General features: G+C 39.0%; 1 protein-coding gene across 1 annotated transcript in view; it reads left to right on the top strand.

The window, feature by feature from the left end:
* Positions 1 to 14,677: 14,677 nt before the first annotated feature.
* The window catches only part of ddr1 (discoidin domain receptor tyrosine kinase 1), a 50,732-nt gene continuing 42,463 nt past the window's right edge, over positions 14,678 to 22,946 (top strand). The window contains exons 1-2 of the mRNA XM_037676195.1: positions 14,678 to 14,831; positions 22,231 to 22,333. Coding sequence (XP_037532123.1) covers positions 14,735 to 14,831; positions 22,231 to 22,333 — 200 coding nt within the window. The 5' untranslated portion in view covers positions 14,678 to 14,734. The remainder of the gene's footprint in view (positions 14,832 to 22,230; positions 22,334 to 22,946) is intronic.

The following is a 22,946-nucleotide window of genomic DNA, read 5'->3' as shown; positions in this document are numbered from 1 at the left end:
ATGAGCAGAAGACATCTGTTCTGTTGTTCTCACTTTGACTGTAAATGCTGAGCCTTGCTGGTTTTATTCCTGTTTGACCAGATCTATGTGCTTTTTCTCTCCGCTGCGCTCTTCATCCCTCATTCCACTCTTGTTCCTCTTGTCTGTTTCAATAACTGCTCACTGGACGTTTAACTGTCAACCTCCTGCAGGCAGGGTGTTGCTTTTTTTTTTTTCTCACGCTTTCTCTGCCTTCTTAGTTTTTCTGAACCGTTAGGAATTTTCCTCCATGATGATCTTCTTCTCGTCTGTCTGCGGCTGTTTTCTCTCTGCACATTGTGAGAGTCGCACCGTGCTGTCACATGCCTCTCCTCTCACCCAGTTCTCCACTCTGCCTCTCACTTATTCTCTGGCAGGTGACACTGAATTCAGGGACTTTGGCTAAATGTAAAGTAACCTGAGGGTCAAACTAGAACCAATCTTTGCTGGAACTGTCATATTAGCATTCTGATGCTACTTCACGCCTGCTGAATTTTATTACCTTTACACTCATGCTTCAACTAAGGTCAAACTTCGGGCTAACCTTTTATTTTCATTTTTTAGCAAAGGTTCGTTATTCAGAATCAAATAACTTCACTTCTCATAAAGGGGAGACAAGCCTCTTATTAACACACTTCCACTTGAACCTGAACTTGTCTCCGGATGAATTTACGAGGCAAAAAATAAAATTTAAAAAGCTAAGTACAGTTTAAGTACAGGCACTGACATGTGTGAGGTTTCTTTGTTGCCTCAAGAAATAAAACCGTTTAAGTTGCTGTCAGTCTCGAGCAGTTTTTCAACTGAATTTGCAAAAACTTTTTCCCGTGCTCTTCATTTGCACAAACAAAAAGCCTTTCATTATGGTCCATACACATTGTTAATAAACAACTGAGCGGACCTTTAATATGACCCACTGTCTTGAAGGGAGGGTGATCATGTATTTGACTTTGTGTTTGTGTGCAAGTTGGTCTGTTGTTAAAATCCCATGAACTATTGAGGAAATTTTAATTCAACTCGGAGTAATCCTTGGATATACATCGACATCTGATTCACCTTTTGAAGTAAACCTAAGCCAGTATCTCATGGGGCTGAGGCTGTTGAGAGACTAATTGCTGCCTTCAGATTGTAAGAAAAATGGATTAATATTTAGTTGCAGTTTCACTGAATTCTGAGATTTTTGCAACTAAGCCAGCAGCAGTGTCCTAGATTGGTGTGACCAGTTTTGGAAACCACTTTATTTTTGTGTGTACCTTTTGCAAAACTGTTTTCTAGACTATGTGCATTATTTTATTGATGCTGATTTTACAGTGATTTAAGGCTGATCGTACCATGATTTAAGGCTGAATCATACCGTGATTGAAGGCTGAATTATATTGTGATTCAAGGCTAAATCATATTGTGATTCAAGGCTGATTGTACCGTGATTTAAGGCTGAATCGTATCGTGATTTAATGCTGAACTGTATTGTGATTTAAGGCTGTGGTATTTGCTTGAGCACACATTTGAATTGAAGATATGCAGATTTGGACTAGGTTTTTTTTTTTTACATTCAACCTTTATACAGGTTAGTCTCATTGAGCCTCGTGGACTCATTACTAGGGATGGGGCCGATCCGATCCGGTATCGGGCTCCGATACCAGCATAATTTACGTATCGGATTTTCCGATCCAACCTGCCGATATTTCCGATCCATGATGCATGTCTGTGGTTGCGCTGCACGTTGGCTTCAAACTATGGAATGGATTTCCTGAACGGAGGCGTGTCTCATGAACCCAGAGTAATAAGACCCGCCTCACATTCAGGAAATCCATTTCATAGTTTGCAGCCAGCTACAACGTGAGGACTGAGTTAGCAGCACTGTGGCTAACAGCTAACCAACTTTTCATTTAAACACGTCCGCTGTGTGGAAATATTTTACACTAGAAACACCACAAAATAAGACAGCAACGTGCAATGTCTGCAGAGCCTTGGCACCACATTAAACCGCGGTAAAGTTAGTTTTACGATAGACATTCGAGCTCCGGGGCTTCAGTGGTCTGTTATTTTCATTCAGTCCGGAGAAGGCAGTCTGATTTCGGTCAGCCACGCTCAGTCTGACCTGCTCAGTCTGTCCGTGTCGGAGGAGGGTCAGACTGAGCATGGCTGACCGAAATCAGACTGCCTTCTCTGGAATAAACAAAAATAACAGACCGCTGAAGCCCTGGAGCTCGAATGTTTACCATGAAGTTGCTAAACTTCATCGTAATTAATGACCAACCACTATCGGTTGTAGAAAACGAAGGATTTCACAGCTTGATACTTGCAGCCAAGATATAGTTTACCCTCCAGGAGATTTTTATCAGTACAATTAGTAGACAATCATAAAAAGCTTATCAATTGAAAATTACAATAAAATTGTATATATATAAAAAAAATGAAACAAAAAACTGTTACATTATAAAGAGATTTAAAATACTCAAAACAGAAACATGTTTGTGTCTGTTTATGTCATGAACTTAGCAGATGTTTAAAGCCATCTAATCACTGTAATATCCACTTTAAAGCTAGGAGTAAAAAAAAGCCATGTTTTGTGTTAGCAGGATTTAATTCTAACTTTGAAACTTATCCAACATTAATTAAACTTACCCCATGTTGTCTTTTTGGACATGCATATATTTGTACAAATTGTACTTACCTATAGAGAGATTATTACAGCCTCATATAAAATCAATAATGATGATGATATCGGAATGGAATCGATATCGGCCGATATCCAGATTTAGGTATTGGGATCGGATCGGAAGTTACAAAATGTGGATCGGTGCATCCCTACTCATTACAAGAGAGACCTGTTTATTTTAATAGTTATCCAACAAAGTTAAGTCAGGTCCTCTGGACGGGTTCTTTTGGTTGAAACGTTTCATCTTTCATCCAAACAGCTTCATCAGTCCGAGGACCTACAACAAACTCAGTCCCACAAGCAGCACACGCACATAGTGGGCCAACCAGTTTGATGGTGATAAGATGGTTTCTGGAGTCCACCCTCTCCCCCGTCGACTTGTCTGAGGCAATCATGGCCAAAGTGGTTCAAAACATCAAAGTTCAAAAATCAAAATTAATGTTTATCATTGGTGTGGGTTTTAAACCTGAACAGTCAAGCCTGTCATGCAGGTGTAAAAATACAGCTGTAGTGCTCCTGAATTACATAAATTAAATTAAGAGGGGCTCCAGGTGCCTGCAACAAATCTGCAACTGTTTTGAGAAAAAAAACATCTTGCATAATATTTTTTCAACGTGTCTAAACTGAAGCAACAAGGTTGCGAGCCTCTGAGACTCATGGGAGGAAACTGTCACAGCCCAGTCTGATACGGACTTCAGTGATGAACACAAAAAGGACTACCAACGAGTCAGTTTTACAAATATTTAGCAAAGATTTTGTGTGGCAGTAGCTGAGATTAATTCCCATCACAAATTTTTGAGCATCATCATATCACTCAAGACCTTTATGTTTGTACCAGTTTATTTATTTTTAGCATTTTTTTTCTCCCATTTTCTTTTCATCTCCATATTATTTTCTTTGGCTCTTTTATTATTAAGGCTATCAAACAGGTAACACAGCTCTTTCTGACATCTGTTTTTCATGCTTATGTTTCTTATCCGGCACATTTTATCCAGATGTCAGAGTCGTGGATCACAGTGACCCAGCCAGAACAGTCCTAACAAAACACTGTGGTGTTACTGCACGACTCCAGCTGCACAGACTCCTCTCACATCCAGTCTTGTTAGGCTTGTGTGTATTTTTCATTTGTAGCCACCTCCTTCTGCGATGACTGACAAAAACACAAACCTGTGAATTTCTTTTTTGTGTGTGCACTTTTCAAGAGCTTATAAAAGGCACCAAGTGGATAAGTCCATTATCACACTTTAAAAAAAATTGAGCAGTTTCAACTCCAGGAGGCTCAAATCAATACAATTATTTGAAAAAGACAGCTTTCAGAATGAGTGAGAATAAACCTGGAAGTGCAGCACAAACAGTAACGGGTCAACACGCACTTGCTGCTCTGCTGTCTTTAAAATTTGAATTTAAAACCTTTAATGGTTTGTGATAATTGAGGCCTTTTATTTTCAGCTATAAAAAATTTGGATCTGCAGTTTTTCGCTTTTTTTGTTGTTGCTGTAAATGGTTACAAACGGTGTAAAGCTATAGATGAATGAAATAAGACACTAACAGAAAAGTTTAATTTATTACTCTCTTGATTGTTTTTTAAGCTGTAAATATTTAAAACTGACTTTCTCACACCTCAAATCATTTTTTTTTATTATCGACCTCCAACATTTAATTCAGGAAATCACTGCAAAATGTTCCTGGTTGCATTTACAAAAAAAGAGTTTTTACTATTTTTGATGAAGATGTAATTATTTTCCAGTTCATGATGCAGCAAGTCGTCGTCATTTGTCTGTCTCAACCACAGATAAGCTGCATTTGATACAAACTGAGGAAACAAGTGAAATTGCTGTGGTCTTAAAAAAAAAAAGTAGCAAAAAATGGGAAAAATGTAGAAGTTTCTCTCAGCAGTGATGGATTTTTAGTTTTCTGTTGCTAAGCACTTTATTATTTACCTGCTGAGTCTGAGTTTCTCTGAGACTCTGGATGAGATTTGTCATGAAAATTGTTGCTCCGTTGCTTTGATTTAACGCCACCCTGCTGCGTTTCTGTCACCAGGAAGGTATGTGCGTGCGTGTGTGTATATGTATATATATATATATATATAGTGTTTTGGTTAAAACTAAATCTTCTTGATGAGGAGCACTGCTAAAAACAATTTCCCTCTCTCCTTATGATTCACCACATCATTTTGGTCACACTTTTCCTGTTGCCCTCACTCTTCTGACTCCTGTCCCATCATTACTTTTCTTCTTTAAGTGACTCATCCATTCTTTGACCGTGCTTCCTTTAGTGAAACTCAAGAAAATCAGATTCCGCAGTCATTACTTGTACTTCCATTTCTAAAGGAGAGTCTTGAAACGGATGATGACAAACAGGAAGACAAGACTTGACTTCCCTTGTACTTGTGCAGTTGGACCGTGCAAAACTGTCTCAAAGATAATGGATGAGCCTGCCTATAGTTTAATCTCTGCAGTCTTTATTTTTCACCAAAACAGATGAAAATGTTCTTCTTTCATGCAATGTAACACTCTAACACCAGAGTGTCACTTTTTTGCACCAAAAGCCTCCTTGATGACAGAAAAACACTCAGCCAAAAGAAACTAAAAGCCGTATTTTCAAAGAAAACAAAACATTTCCAACTCATTTGTTCATGTTTTCTCAGCAGAACCAATAATGACACTTACGTGTGGTAATGCCTTTTGGCAGTCATGGTTGGAGAGTTGTCATTTTAAGATTATTTAATCTGCAAACAGACCCACTTTGAGACAAAGTAATGGTACATTTTTTGAGTCTGATAAAATGTTTCGCCTAACATCACCGTGGCAACCTGAACTCACAGCTGATTGACGCTTGGATAATCTGCAGCTTCTTTCATCTCTGCTCCATGCACACATGCACACACTTGGATTGATTCAGCTTGAATTTTTAGCAGTTCACAAGTGAGATGAGTTGGGCAGTTTGAGGAGTCCCACTACAATTTCTCCACTTATCATAGTCTGGTTTTCTGTGCATGTGTTTGTAAAGTAAAAAGTGCACTTTTTATTTTTTTTCTCCCTCAGTTTATTGATTTAGAATATCCATGCTCAAGGGTAAAAAACTGTGTATTGTTCTTGGATAAAGGATAGTGATGAGTAATGCTTCAATAATTAGCAACTGTAAACTAAAGAAATGTGTTCAGTATTAATTAAAGGTCCCATTTGGACAGACTGGTAAAATATCAGCTCCTGTCTTTACTTGGAGTGGGTCTTCAATAAAAACACTTCACTCCTGAGTCACACACCTATTTTCAAGAAAGTCATCAGATGACCCTGTTTCTTCGGCCCGCACCGTCTACTTCTTCAAAGTCCTGGGAAGATAAAAGATCGATCTTTGTGTTTCCTCTTTTTTTTTCTTCTGTTTTTACCCCCAGAACTCAAAGCTTAATAGTTTGTTCAACCATCTTTCCTGCACTCTCACAGAAATCCAAAACAAAGAGCTCCGTGCTCTGCGACTCCCCAGTGACCATTAGTCATGTCTAACTGGCAGCGAGTTACTTTATCTGGCCGTGACTGAAGACTTCACATGTTGTGTTCTGTGTTTGAAACGAGACAGAAACTAATAAGACAGAGCAGGGGGGCTTTTCTGTGTTGGAAACTGCAAATATTTGCACATTATTCTTGAACTTTCATCAAAAATTTGGAGATTTCCAGATTATCCCTTTAAGCTGTTTGAACAGCGCCTGATCTACCGCTTCTTAACAGATAAAGTTTCTTTTAAAAAGTTATCTTCTAAATAACGGACAGAGATCTACCAAGAAGTTGTCCTACTGATTCAGATGATCTCCTGACTACTTCCACCACCAGGAGGTTCGCCTTAATAAATTTAAGTAAAACTATAAAAACAGCAGAAACGCTGTGATTGATGAATGATGCTGCTGAAACTTGATGGAGCTGAAACAGTTATTATAGCTAAAAGGAACGTAACAAAATGGCTAAAAGCTTAAAAAGCAGAACATATACTAAAAGTTATAAAAGCTGAACACTAGCTAAAAGTAACAACATGATAGCTGAAAGTTTTATAAATAAAATTGTAGCAGAATGCTAAAAGTAGCATAAGAAGACGAAGATGGATGGAGTGTGATGAAGCAGATTTCAGAGAGAACAAGGTATTCTTAAAATAATTAAACTTTGTTTTTTCTGCATTTCAGTGAGGAAAATATTAGTAAATAAAGTTAAATATTTTGAAAAGTATCCACCTTATTCCTAGGGGCTCTACTTTATAAATGATTATGGGTACAACTTCCTGTCAGATACAGGAAGTAGCAGTAAGCATGGTAGCGGAGCACGGACCGCGGTTAATTTGAAAGTAATTTGCATTAAGTTTAGCAGATAAATCACTGGTTTTGTTTTGTTTACATTTATTTAACAATCGTAAAGTTTACTAAAATATCCGTGCTGAGTTCAAGTACCTGTGGTTGTTTACAGGTCTCTCTTGTAAATGAGTCCCCGTGACTCATGAAATGTTCGTAGCAGCACAAACAACCAGATCGAACTAAACCAGTGGCTACAACAGTGTTTTGAACACAGACCCTAAACAAAAAGAGTGTTCCTGTAAAAAGCAGTATAGTTTCCATCGCCTACCTTCAGATGAAGAATTAAAAAGAATACGGCTGAAAAATGTGAACTTGAAGAGACCACCCAAAATGCTGTATGTCATTTCACTTTTTTGACAAATGGACGACAGAGGAAAACTGGAGGTTATGAATATAACTCATGTTCTGCATCCTACTTTGTGGCTGGGCTACAATAAACCACTGGAGAAGAGACACCGGGTCCTCAGAAGGATTGAAAACAGTGTGACGAGAATATCGGGTATGATTTTAAGTGTATGGAGTGCACATCGTTTTAGTATTTGTTCTTATTAAGTATTACGATTTTCTCTGCAATTAACCCAAGCTCAGTGATGGAGGACTTTAAGGCTTTGGCTGGGCTCTTTGTCTGCTTTAAGGTAAATAAAATTGTGTCCCACTTAACTTTTAACAAAACACGACCGATCATAATACTCTAGGTACTAATACACCTCAAAGCTTTTTAGGTTGTTCGTCACTTCACTGTCGGAAGAACCAAGTCAATGAAGTAGCTAAATATGCTATGTAATCTGTGGCCACTTCTTCTGGTCCTCCCATCCCTTGTCTGCAATAGGCAGCGGTATGATTATTGTTCTGTTTGAGCTCTGACAGGTTCCTACATGTTTAAATTAAATCTACAGTGCTTGGGGAAACTACATTAGCTCATACTGTTTGCACATAAACAAATACTGGTTCCGGTCTGCGCCGGAAGTTCATTCAACCTTTATTTAGACAGGTTAATCCCATTGAGCCTCGAGGACTCATTTACAAGAGAGACCTGATTTTAACAAAGAGTGATGACAACAGTGGACAACAACAACAATACACAATCATAAAAGAGGCATACATATTTTTTGTTTACTAAAAATTAAAATAAGATGGCAAAAAAAAGTAGCAAAAAAAGCTAGATTATAAGGCAAATGTAGAAAACTAAAAACAGGAACAAGTTGCATCCATAATTAACGAAAGGCAACATGATGCCTGGAAATAAGGTGGATAAAGATACAAAAAAAATTAAAATAAAATGGCACCCATCTCCTGACTGAACCAAGTGTTTTAATATAGGAATGGCTAAAATATCACAAAGCAAGCAGAATTGACTAGATTGTAAAATAAACATACAGAAAAATCAAAAATTAAAAACAATAGAAACCCAAAATAATTCAACGTATCAGCAGGATTTTGTTACATATGTGACACTTATGTGTCAAATTGTACTAATGGAGAACAGTAAAATAATTTGTCCAATTCTTTATTTCATAACCAACATACCTGAATCAATGACTTTGCTGTCATATTTTGATTTTGATAGAAAATTACAGACTGACAGAAATAAAAACTGTTAAGCATTAACCCTGGCATCCATCAGTGTTATGATGTACATTATAAACACTTTAGTTTATTGTAGTCGTGCAGCTGTTTGAATTCTGCTCCCAAAACCCTCAAAGAAAATTAAGTATTAAGTAAACTGGGCCAGAGAGGAATTCATTGCGAATGTTTCTGTTCTGCAGTTCTCTTGAGTCTTGGCTTGTAATGACATAACCGACATAAAAAATGAATTAAGCATTGATTGTGATTGATTACCTCTCAGATTTCGAGCCTGTGAGAGTTGATTTTTATTTGGCACTGACACAAACTGAAACTAATGGCTGTCTGGACTGAGGAAAGAGCACAGAATGGTTCCTAAGTAATGATGTGCTTCAGAAAACGTTCTGCTGTGATGTAAAACATACCGTTTGTAGCTAATGGACTAAAACATGCGGAGTTTAAAACATGCAGAGTTTTACCACTGACGTTTTTTTTTTTAACTTATTTTTTTTTTCTAAAAAAAAAAAAAGAGAAATAATTTAAGGCCTAGAATTTCATGACAGTTTTCTTATGGTGAGAAATGATGGCGGTGTAGCCATTTTTCATTAAAAATTGAAGTGTCTGCTCATAATGCGTGTTGTGTTTGATTCTTATCTATTACCACGTCAAATTTAAGCTCAAATTCTGCTAAACTGACTGAGTTATAGCCTTTTTGGTGTTGATTAGCTGTGGCGACCATCTTAAACTGGACTGACTCCAAACGTCCACCACTTGTAGATGTACGTCCAGTGATTACTTTCTGCAACATTAATTCAAAATATGTCCACTGGTTCACAAGATATTTTACTAACATACAGAGTTGAGTAGAACATTTAACGTAGAGGTTTAAAACAAGGATGGTGCACAATGTGTAGCGCTTGGTGTATGTGTAGGGTATGACTCTCAGTAACTACCCCGCCAAACTTTAGTTTGATATCTCTAAAATGGGCTGTTATAGTCACTTGTGTGTTTTGCTAAAGTTGATTGGCTGTGGCAGTCATTTTGAATTGGATTAACTTCAAAAGTTAATCAGTTGTAGATGTAAATCCATTGATTATATCCTGAAGATTTCTTTAACATCTGTCCAGTGGTTCTTGAGATATTTTGATGACAGACATATTTGAAATATTGATGGTAACATTTTAAACAAATTTCTTCTTCATTCTGTTAGCCATTAGAATGTGTATTTGGGGATGAGTCTAAACTACCACCAATCCCAGTTTTAGCTCAATATCTGTAAAATTGACTGACTTGGAGCAGTTTCTGTGTTTTTAGGTTCTGTTGGCTGCAGCAGCCATCTTGAACTGGTATGACTCCAAAAGGCAACCACTTAATCAGATGTACATTTAGCGATTTTTGTTTGCAAGTTTCATTAAAACTTGTCCAGTGGTTCACAAGATATTTTGCTAACACTCATAAACGCACACATATACACACAGACTCTGGCAAAAAACATAATTCATCCCTTGTCTTTTGAATGGACGTGATAATTATTACCTCACCACTGGTGTTTAGACTGGCTTTATTTTAAAAAGAAACAGGAAAGAATAATAAACTAATAAAATCTTATCAGGTCTGATAGTTGTGTCACTAGAAAAGAGGCTAAGCAGAGCCAAGCTTGTCTTGCCAGCTTTTCACAGTCGCAGTCTAATTATAGGGACTGGCAAACAATCTTACATGATGCAACGACTGCTATCTTTAAATAAGTAAATAAATAAAAAATGTCCTGCGTGTTGTTCTGCTCTCAGCTTTGTCCCTCTCGTCAGTTGTTTTGTTGTGTGGGACAGAGACAGCAGCTGCTCATAAGTATTCATTAGTCCTGCTCTTGGATTAGCGGAGGCAGAATGTGATTGTGGATCGGGCCGAGCGCTCGCTGCTCTGCGTCCTCCAGAAGACAGCGGGCCCTTCTCCTTCCCTCTGAGCACCAAGCACAGCTGTTCAACACCACTTGACTTTTCCAACAACAGTGTTCTCAGATGGCCGCGGACACTTTTGTTCCTGCTCTAGCCTGAAACACGCGTGTGGGTTTTTGTGCGTTTATGATGTCTTTGTGTCTCCTGTGTGCTGGATGAAAGTTTGAACGCTTGTTTTGCTGATGAGATGCTGTGGAGAAGAATGCTGGTTGATGACACACAGGTTGTCATGGTTATCGCCTCACATTCAAGGACCCACTTGGCTGTAATTTTGCACACACTGAGTTCAGTTTGCTAATATGCATATTTTAATATTTCCTCTATTTTTTTTCCTTCTTTGGAGAAGAAAGACTTCAGCCTCTCATGTCTCCACTTTTCTTTCTGCTCAGAACACATTCACTGTGTATCAGTTGTATTGTGTCTCTTGTTCAGGACAGCTGCTATAGCTGGATATCCCACATGCACCCACACACTCGGAGACCATAAGTCACTTTTTTACCCTGCCTCCCTCCACCCAAATACTCACACACGTACTCATGTCATCGCTGCTCTTGGTCTGCCGTCTCCGCCCTGGGTCGCTCCGTTTCCATGCATTCCCTCTCCTCTCTGCCTCCCCTCCTCCTCCGACCCTCTGTCACTACAGCTGTGTGTCAGCTGTCAGCCTGAGTCGAGCTGGAGATGAAGCCGAAACACACACATGGGGGTCTGCAGGGAAGACGGCCCGGACTCTTCGTCTCTCCCAGCTGCCACTCCCTCCTAAAACTTCCACTTATCACTGGGTTTTCCCACTGGTAGTCTCAAATAGTTCACGGGCTCTACAGTCTTCAAAGATCAAATAAGCTGAATCAACAAATCTAAATTAATTTGAGCACAAGGCCAATACTATATCCCTCGTGAAGGATGTGTTGCAACTCTGCTGTGTTCATTACTGTAATGATGTTATGAACTCATGTTGTTAATAATAAGACACCATGTTTGCGCTGTTTATTATAGATAGGCATACATGTTCCAAATCGCTTTATTTTTAGTGTTTATTGATTCAGCGCTGCCTCCATCCCTCTATTTGCAGCACTCTGTTTTAAAAGGCTCAGCCTGTTCTGATTGGCCAAATGTTGCACTCATTTGATTGGTTTTGTGTACATTTTGAAATTGTACAGTTAAAAATCCGACCCGATTTTGAAAAATGATTGGATGTTATGTAAAACGTAAATAAAAACAGAATGCAATAGTTTGCAAATTTTACAAACTATTATTTTTTTCATAACAATAGCGGGGAGTTGTGGTGCCGAGATTAGAGAAGGTGAACCCGTGATTGGAAGCTCATCGGTTTGACACCCCACCACCACCCCCAACCAACAACATCAAAAATGTGGGTGGAAAAAGTGAAGCACCCACACCTGCCTCCACCCTCATTTGTCCCACTCTGGGCCCATGAGCAAGGCCCTCAACTACAATCATCTGCCCCACTGGGCGCCCTATGGCAGCTCTCTGTTCCACACAGAGGGCTGTGGTAGCTCGGTGGTCTGTGGTTGTGTCAGGAAGGACATCCGGCATAAAAACAATTGCCATGTCTTCGTGTGAGTTAGTTCACAGTGGCGACCTCTGAAGAAGGGAGCAGCCAAAAGAAGAAGATACATTTTTAAAATTAATAGTTAACCATATTAAAGAGATCAAATGTTTAAACCAAGTAAACATACGTACGAGAGATCTGCGCTGCAGGCAGGTCACTTCAACATAGGGCTGGGCAATATGGCCTAAAATCAATATCACAATATATTGAGCAGTTCACCTCGATAACGATAAATGGATGATAACTGCAACCCCTCCACCCTCAAAAATAATGTAATAGGCCGGCATAAATAATTCACATCCAGTTATATTGATGACATAATTCCCTTTTTATTGCCACTTTAATGAACTTTAAAACTCCAGCTTCTGCAAATGAAGAAAATGTGTACTTTTAGTTGTTAATAGTTTTTGAACAAATAAGCACAACTGAACAAATTTAGAAGTATAAAATAACTTAACTGGAAGAGGTTGGATGTATTGCCATGGCTTGTTGCAACAGTCTTTGGGCATAGTTTACACTTGGGCTTTTTTGTTGTTGTTGTTGTTCAATATCGTCTTTGCTGAACCCAAAATGTTGCCAGACGACTGATGACGCTTTTTAATTTTTTTTATTTATTAGCTTCTCCTTTTCCTCCTGGACCAGTTCTGCCGCTGCCACTTCAACATTCAAAATTTCCTCCATTTTCTCAACCACACTCTCTGATCATTCGGGAGGGACTCAGAGTGGAGCCGCTGCTTCTCCACGTCGAGAGGAGCCAGTTGAGGTGGCTTGGGCATCTGTTTAGGATGCCTCCTGGACGCCTCCCTGGTGAGGTGTTCCGGACACATCCCACTGGGAGGAGGCCCAGAGGAAGACCCAGGACACGCTGGAGGGACTATGTTTCTCGGCTGGCCTGGGAACGCCTCGGGATTCCCCCGGAAGAGCTGGCCCAAGTGGCTAGGGAGAGGGAAGTCTGGGCCTCCCTACTTAGGCTGCTACCCCGCGACCCGACCCCGGATAAGCAGAAGAAAATGGATGGATGGATGGATGCATTTTAGTCTTACTGGTATTTACAGTTGACACAACATCCCAACTTTTTTGCACTTTAAATTGTAGTTGATTGTCAGGGGAATTTAGGTAAAGATTATAAATGTTCATCACTAACGAAGTTAAATTTATGTTGAACCCTGTGCGTGAAGTGTGTGGGTCAGAAAGTCTTTTATCTGCTCAGAGAGGAGCCTGCAGATGCACCTAATAAACTCCAAGGCTTTCTCTGAGTCTGTAAGTTGGAAAACTGAGATTGTCTTGACCTCGCCTCTGTCTGATAAGCTTGTATTATAAAGCACTTCCTGCCTCACAGTCCGGTGCAGCTTCTCGCTGACAAGGCTATAAGCATGTAGCTTTTGTGAAAGCCTGTGTGAACTCTGCCCTTGCAAGTAAACTGGGCACCTAAAGTTGAAAAATCTTCTGTCGTCGTGTGTGAGCTCCTTCATTTAAGTAGATAATGAAAGGATATTTATTTTATCCAACATTGATAATGATGAACATGTTGAGTGGAGTTTGCAAGACTCACCTCATGAATCATCGGCTTCTTGTGTTTTTTGAAAATAAAATTGATCAATATTTGCTTATAATAAATGATCTTTATGAAACAAATTCTTGAGGACCCATTTTCTCACTCTCCTTTGTAAACTGCCCTTGCTACCCGGTTTCTGTTCGTCTACCTCGAGGTTTTGTTTCTGGTTAGTGACCATTGCACCATTGTTTTCTGCAGCCATGTGTGACGTCGCCCACAGGGAAGAACAGCTACGTGAACAAACAAAAGGTTTCAGGCAATGAAAAGCAGTATCCTCTGTGGGAGAGAACGATTCCTTTTGTTGCTTTATTTTTTTTTAACTTTGAAGACTTACATGCACAGAGAGCTGTACAACTCGATGAAGAAATTTTTTTTGGGGAAAAGAACAACAAAGCACAGTTTATTCTCTTTAACTCAAAACATTGACATCTTTCCTTCTGTCTCAAATTAGCTTCCATTTCTCCCGTCTTGCTTCATCTGTTTGGTATTCATTCAAAACAGCCATCCATAATCAGGTGCTCCAAATATGCTCCTTCCTATTGAGCGAAAGAAGGTTTGAAATAATTTGGAGAAATGATTGGCGTTTCAAACACAGGCACACAAAAAAAATCTCTGAGAATAAATTAGGATGGCTAATTATACCCCCCTCGATTACCAAGCTGTTTGTCCATTTTTAATGTATTGTATCACTGCATTGTGGTGCCAGGGAGAAAAACAAATTAGTCTGTGAAAGAGGGTTTTTTTTTTTTGTTATTTGGCTTTGTGCTCGCTCCTTGGGGGTTTGGATCAGTGCTCGGCTTAAAAAATGTGGAGTAAAAGCTAATTGTAAGACATGCGACGTGTTTTGGAACGAGAGGGCATCATTGAGAGAGTTGTTATTGATGGTGGTACTGAGCCGCCTCAGGCTGGAGCTGTGTGCGGGAAAATTAAAGTGAAATGCAGCGTAGTTTGCTGGTGGTTTGGTGCAATTTAAACTGTTAGATGCTGCTCTAAAAATGTCCTTTTCCCTCCTCCCGACAGGTATGCCTGTGGCCATCAGTGTGTCTCCGGACACATAACCAGCGTTTTTTCTGCCGTCATGGCCTCGATGGTCGCGCAGCTGTTTCCCGTCGCTGTGATCACAGTTCTGGCAGCGCTGGTTTCATCAGAGGAACATGAGTGGCACTTTAACCCAGGTAGGATTCACACGCATACAGAGCGCAGAAAATATTCAATTCTCATTGTCAGCCTCAACCAAAAGGGGAACAGTGGGTGATAATGTTTTTGCCTATGTTTATCTGCCTGTTCGCAAAATATCTTATGAGCAATTGGGCGGGTTTTAATGAAATTCTCTTAGTAATCCTTGGAACATCTGCATCTCATTAACTTAGTAGTCAATCCAATTCAAGATGGCTGCTACAGCTAATCAAATTCACGGAGCACAAAGATGGCTAACTCGCCTTGTTTTACAGATATTGAGCTAAAACTTGGTGTGGTAGAAGCTGAACATTACTCTATATTAGGCCTGGACGATATGGCCAAAACTTTTTAAAATCACGATACATTTCTTCATTTTGGTCGATAACGACATGATTCCGATATCGATATAAAAGCCTCAGAAAAACTGTACAAATAAATTAATGTTCACCTTTTATTTGTTTTTAGCCTTCAAAGAAATTTGAAATCACCGTCAATTAAACATGAAACTCTCAACTTTGTCAATATTAATATTTTTTAACTTTAAACAACAACATAACCTAAAGTTTGCTGCATGGGTTACACTTTTGATACAGCTGTTGTTTCATGGACACGTTGGCTCAAACTTATTGTTCTTCATCTTCTGACTCTCAGCATATTCTATCAAGTGGAACAAGTTAAATGTGTTCCCACCGCTAGCTGGAACGACTCCGGCACATTTTGCAGCACACTGAAACCTGCAGTTTATCGGCTCTTAGATAGCCGAACCACTTCCACACCGCCAAATTATTCTTTCCTCTCTTATCAATTGTGTCATCTGCTTTCTCTTCTCTTGTGAAAGCTTGTTCACTCACATTCTGACGGTCATGGGCACTCATTTTGAAGAGAAAACTTACCGCGCGTTGGAGCTTAGCCTAGTCTAGCTTGCTACCGCTGACTCCTTCTGGACTCGAGTTCTGTGTGTGGTGTACGTCACCACGCACTTACGTAGTTGTGTCGCGGCTTTTTCTGTTTGGGTTGAAACGGCCGCCGGTTGAAGCGGCCACTTCAACCCGAACAGAAAACGAAATTTGTCAGTAAAACGCTGTATTCATACTGAAATATTGAAAATGTGCTTAACACTCATTTCACCGTTATTGAATAAAAGTATATTGTGATATATATCGATATCAAATTATTGTCCAGCCCTATCCTGTATACTTAGAGCACTAGACATTGTGTAGTATTGTTGCCTAAATGTTTGGCAATAATTATTGGTGTCAGACTTGTCATCAAAGTATCTCATGAACATGTGGACAGATTTGAATGAAATTTTCATAAAGTAATCATCGGATGTAAAACTGCAACAGATGAAATTTTGTACTGAGTCCAAATTAAGATGGCTGCTGCAGCCGTCTTAATTAGAAACCACAAAAATGGCTATAAGTGAAGTCAGTTTTTCAAATATCGAGGTAAAATTTGATGTGGTAGTAGCTGAGAATGATTTAAAACACGCTGAGCGCCAACAGATCAAATAGAGTGCCTTGCTTTGGTTTCAAGGTTTGACCAAAATGACTACAACTCCATCATTTCTCAACATCAAATGATTTCAGTTTAAAACTTAGCCATGAAAGGCGGCAGACGATATTCTTTCCCCCAAGGAATGCTAGGTTTTCATTTTAAACAGCTTCTGCTCTCAGCACATCTCAAGACCTTTTTTTTTTCTTTCACAGACTCCAACATGATTGCATTTTTAAAAAATTTTCCCTTCGTCCTCCATACCATGTCTGCCTGACATTCTCTCCACAGTCTCAGATCAGATGGACTCTCTCTCCATCCACTATCAACAGGCTATCCTGTGTCCTCTCCCAGTCTGCCAGCCAGTCGTCTGTAATAGGAGAGTAAGATGGGCAGTAACCCCCCACCCACCCACACACATACACCCCAAACATGCACGCACCACCCCCCGCCCGTCAAGACCACTAATGTGTAGGCACTTTGTGAAAGTGTCAGTCAAAGTGTCGGGGAAGGAAGCATCTGAGAAGCTGGTGAATGTGAGTCAACCAGGTGTAACCAGAGCCAGCGTGCAGGGCAGGCAGCCCTCTGACTGCAGCAGCTGTACACAGGAGTAGGGCTGAAATGGTACAATTCACTAGAATATATTTCTTGTCGAACCAACCAACAGATCTGCATTAATGTGTTGTATTGAAGATGACATAAATCCTAGAAAAAGAAAGCAACCTTACTTTCAAGTTTAAAGAATGTGATCTTGCACCAGTTTTTTTTTTCTTTTGTTCACAATCCATCAATTTTTATCACATTCAGCTGTGTGGTTTTAGTTTACCTTGCTCACAGTCAGATTGTTTTCTTTGAAAACGAATGAATTCATCAGTTGAACAAAAACAGCAACACATGAAATATTTATTTGCATTACTCTTTAAAACTGTCAGTAGTTTTGGGGATATTTAGGCTCCAGCTCAGTGGTTGCCAAACGTTTCTGTTTCTGACTCTCAAATATCAATGATAACATTCTTATGACCCATTTTACCAATGCTTTAAGTAAACAACCACTGCAGTCATTAGTCAGTCACACAAAGACATTATGACAAAGCATCCAACAACTTCTGTTTTTAATCTCTGATGTAATAGATTGTAGCCAAAAAGTGTTGTCTCTTTTTTTTTTTTTACATTTAATTTGATTCTTGGGGACCATCTCGAGACCTCCCACTTGGTGTTTCATGACCCACATTGGGGTCCTGACCTCAACTTTGTGAACCGCTGCTCTGACTTGTCCCACTCAGAATTAATGGTGTTTTCATCTTGTGGCATTTTCAGCTCACCATGTCACTGTCTTAGCCTTAGCAAGATCTTTTATTAGTGCTAAAAAACAAATTATATGTGCAAAAGTTATTTAATATCAACATTTTGATCATGTAATTGTTGTTGTGATCGTTGGTAGGGTTAGGATTTTATTCAGAGCTTTATGCAGATAGTCTCACATTACCAATATATTTTCCCATTTTCTAGTTATGCATTTTCTTTTTGTTCATTCAAATTTTTTTTTTATATACAGGCAGTCTTATTAAGTCATGAGGACTCATTTTCAAGAGAGACCTTTGTTAGACAGACAACATATGAAGTACAGACAACTGTAATTCTACATAAAGCAATTTAAAATAAAATTAAAGCAGTGTTATAAAAGTCAAATCAAGGTGCCATAAAAAAACAAAGTAAAATAATAAATACAAGAACATATTTGCTGAGATTTTTCTATTGACCTTATCAAATGAAAAATCTAAGTAAATATGCTCTCAACTGACCTTAAAGCTAAGTTTGGTCTGCTGAAAACTTAAAAAGGTCAAAATATGACAGTATTGATACGTTGAGCTCTTGTAATTTTTAAAGCTGCAGCAGAGCTGCTACTCATTGACTTTTAATTTATTTTTTGTGTGTTTTGCACGTAGAATAAAAAGCAAAAGCCTCCAAATCTGCAGGGGGTGAAGGTGCAAAACCAGGGATTTTTTAACTTTTATGTTCAAAAGTCCAAATTGGATTTCTAGATAAAAGTCAACGGTTGAGGACAACTGGCAATAAGCAGATCCTTTTTATTAAATGTGCTTACAACTTTCAACCTAAAGAATGATGTTGTTTGCATGAAAACCTTAGCTGCTCTAACGTTGTGTGTTCTGTATTTCTTTGAAACAATTTAACTTTATTAACTTCATTGTTTTTCATGCGTCAACAAAATAAAATGACTTTTTCACTCAGGAACAAACTGAACATAAAAGCAACAAGAAATTAAAATAGAAAAAAATGATTGAGGTAAACGGTACAGATGCCCTGAAACAACTATTAAAAAGTAACCTAGAGTGAAAAGTGGCATAGGCTGCCTTCAATAATTGCTCAAACCTGGGCACACAAGGAGTTTGTTGCAGGCTGGATTCCAATTAATTACGCAATATAGTATAACAAATGGGCTGGGTCCAGATTGACGTGTCGTTCAATCCAGATGTGGACCCCGAGTTGGGTCTTTGAGAATCACTTGTGTAGATATTAGCTTAATAAATTGGTCTCACTAGCTTCTGTCTGTGATGGTGTAAATAATGTATGTAAATATGGCAAATATTGTATCAGAGGGTTTGTTTTCTGTGTTTCACTCTTGATGTTTTACTAAGTCTGCATAAATTTTCTAATTGACATAATTCAAGGTTCATTTGATTTTGTGAATTCTGAGCTAGTGGACTCTATAAAATATGTTAATTGCATTTATTTGTGTGAGCATCTGCCAAAAAAAAAAAAAAAAGTGCATTACCAGACACTAATGGAAAAATTGTTCATCACAAGCCTTGACTTGCAGTGTGGACCGTGCTCGTAGTCCTCAATGTAACCTGACTTGTGTTAGGATTTTTGTAACACAGACTATTTCTGGCTCATCTCCGGGCTGTCTGGCTTTCCAGAGATGTTTTTACACCTGGAAAATTGGACATTTTCTGGAGAATTTGTGAAAAATTTGTTCATGCTCATTCTTCATTTGTTGTTCACACAAGCACTTTGCAGCAGTAGACCTTCTGGTGGGAATTCCATCTCATGAAGAAAAGTAACGCGCATGGCAGCAGAAAAGGAGTAGAAGCCATACTGCATGCTCACACACACTCTGAATATTCCAGTAGATTACCTGCTTCATTCAGATCTTTTTTTATCTGGAAATTTTACTCTGGCGTTTGGAAAATCCACGACGTTTATACTGAATGCTGTGGATGCTTGCTCATGAGTTCAGTAGTCTGTTACTCAAGCATCGATGCATTTGCTGGTTCATTCATTGATTAGCTGTCCTTTACATTGATTTGAGGCTGGAAATATAGACCGTTTAAAAACCAATCATCCTCTGGGGACAACATTACTTCCTCCTCCCTAAGCTGAAATGGAGGCAACGCCTGACAAACAACTCACAAACGTACTTTGTTGTGCACTGAGGTATCAGCTTCACAGAAGCCACAAATTAAAAAAAAACACTAAAGGCAGCTCCTGTTATTTATTCACATTTATGTAAATTTTGAATGTTTAGGCAGTTTTTAATTATCTGATGTTCCACATTGCAGCTTTCAATTACAAGTTGATTAATGGATCAGTATTTACATTAAGTAAAACCAGAATCTGTTCCAAGACTCGTAGCTCGTCTGGCCAGGTGAAAGCTGAGGCTACAGAGGGCGACGGAGATGGTGAGAGGTCAGGTTGTTAACCAGCAGCGTGGTGCGACCATGATGATGTAATGTAATGGGCACCTGTCCTCAGGGTGTGTGTGAACTGTGTGAGCGCGCTTCACTCACTGGGGTTTCTAGGGTTTGTCATCCAGCCCAACATTCCTGTTCACTGACTCAGTGACAGAAAGTCAGTTAGACGCCTAGCCCACCCCCGCCTCGTTCTGTCACCCTCAGCCAACCCTCCATATCACTGTCCTATACCCCCCCTTTCCCACTTTATCACTGACCAAACATACCCACCACCACCACCTCCTCTCCATGATAACTGCAGAGCAGATAGCTGGCGGTCTGGGTAATCCCTGCCTGGGACCATGCTATTAGGATTGTTTGATAATGCTGCCGCTGGAGCAGTCACTTCAGATATGAGAGACCTGTCTGTTCCTTCCTTTGCCCTCTTTTTTTGTTTTTCTCTTCTTGAAAATCTCAAAGCGGTGGTAACTGGAGCTGTGCAGGATTGCTGGAGCCCGGGGCGAGGCTTTGTGTGGAACCGAGATAGTTTGGAAAGACAAAAAGAATACGAGGCAGGAAAGGTGTCATCGTAGAAGAGATATTCCACAGAGTCTCCTAAGGGGACATTTAGTCTCTCAGTTTACTTACTCAAGTTGGTGTTATTCAAACTTTTGTTTCAAAACTTTGCACAGAAATGGGTTCCACAACTACAGTTTTTGCAAAATTTGTAGTAAATGTTGAACACTTAATTTATTTTTCATTTTAAATGGACTGTATCAGAGTTACAATTGTTAACTTTACCTTTACTGAAATGCTGAATCCTTAAACAGTTTGTAAATTCTAGGGAAATCATTTTCATATATTTTTTTCTGATCTTCTGTTTGACTTCCAACAAAACCATGTTTCAGTTAGGCCTGTCGCAATAAACAACAAATCAGTTAATCGCATGATAGATAAATTATCAACCTCATTTTCATTTATCAGCTTTATCGTTCGAACCGAAGAGAGACAGCCCATGTCATGTCAAGGGGCCTCCCTCCCATTTTTTTTTTAAGAGACACGCTGCTCGCTCCCTCACTAACCATCCTTTGGTTCAAACAGTCTTATACTGCCATCCGGTGGTCAAAAAAAGTACTACACACAAAAATTAACCAACATTTCTTCTTGGATTTGACAATAATTACTAAAAATATTGCCAAATTTCAAACAATATTATTGTTTATCGCAATAATTTCTGCGACAATTAATCGCCCATCAAAATTTATCGTGACAGGCCTGGTTTCAGTTGCAACTCAGAAAGTTGGTATGATTTTCTAATTGTTCTGCTTGATAACCAGGTTATTATTGTCTTGTATTGCTAATAACTGTGTATTTCATTGTGATATTTGCATTTAAACACTGCATCAGCATTTGCAGTGCTGTATGTGCAACTTATTTTACATTATGAAGTGACAATAAATGGTTTATTACTCAAGACTTCCAATATTTTAATACACAGAGCAGCTATATTGGATTTTGATGTCAGGACTGATCAAAAATTACTTTCCAGGTTGAAATTCCGACTATAAGGAGCATTCCAGTAGATTTTATTTTTTTACTTGAAACTGAAAATCTTAACGTCTGAATACAAAGTAAGCATACAGTAACAGCACTGTGCTGCTCTCAACTTGTCTCTGATTGACTTTTTGCTCAAGCATGGCTGATTTATAAAAAAAAAAAAAAAACTTGTTCAACTCATTGGTCGATCAGTCTACTTCTTATAACAGCCACAGTCTGCACTCATTTTATCTTTTATGGTTTTAACATGACAAATATCACTGTTACTGTCAAACCAAAACAAATGGGTTTAATTTAATGCTGGTAGCCTTTAACACTGAAGCTTTTATGGAGATTAAATGTCAGAAATTTTGAAAAATTGAGTGTAAATATATTTGGCTAAATTGTAAGACCCTGTAACAACTGACAGCAAAAGGAGATCTCATTGTTGTTTCCTTTCACTCGATGTCTGTGCGGGTTGGGAAGCATAAAGCCCGGAAGTTTTCCCAGTCATGACATAACAACATTATGCTCCGTGACCAATGATGGCTTCTGACACGCTAGTGGAAATATTAAGTTTCTTCTGGACAGTTGTTTCAGACTCGTGAAAATTTTCCGTCATAACTTTATCCTTCTTCTGTCTTCTCTGCTTCTCCCAATCCTTCCCTCGCAGCTCAGTGTCGGTACGCCCTGGGGATGGAGGACGGCACCATTCCAGACTCTGACATCACTGCCTCCAGCTCCTGGTCCGACTCCACCGAGGCCAAACACGGAAGGTGGGACATGTGTTTGTATGCGTGTGTGCAGGGTGAAAATAACGGATAAAATTACTGTCGAGGTGTATTTAATTGTTTTTCCACTTTACTTTAAGTTACCAGGCTGTAAAGTAGTTTTCAACAACAGACACATACTTTATCCATTTTCAAACAAAATCATAACACAAATGGCTTCATCAATCTGTTAGAGATAGCAGTAAGTCATTCATTTACTGCCCCCACCCCAGTCATCTTCCTAGATCTTATTCATATATACTTGTGTAAATGTCTAAAAGCAGTCGTGCACCTGCGATATTTGTGTAAGATTAGATTGTGTCTCATGTGAAGCAGTTTAGGATATAAAAACACCTCTGTCACATTTTTCTAAACCTCATGTCAACGTTATAACCGGGGCTTAATTTGAGCCGGATCCTGCAGGAACAGGATCCAGGAACTCTCTTATTTTGACAGGGTGCGTTCCGGTAACTGTTTGCTTGGATCTGGCAACTCTCACGTTGACTAATAATAACATTATGAACAAAGATGACTGCCTTGCTTGAATAAAACTTATATTGGATATGTAAACTGAAAAATAATTATATAAACACTAATTTTAAACATAACAGCCACTTAC

This window comes from Nematolebias whitei, chromosome 5 (assembly GCF_014905685.2).
Source record: "Nematolebias whitei isolate Nwh7 chromosome 5, NemWhi1, whole genome shotgun sequence".
Classification (NCBI taxonomy): domain Eukaryota; kingdom Metazoa; phylum Chordata; class Actinopteri; order Cyprinodontiformes; family Rivulidae; genus Nematolebias; species Nematolebias whitei.
Note: the sequence above shows the minus strand (reverse complement) of the source record. Positions and strands in the feature narration are given on the sequence as shown.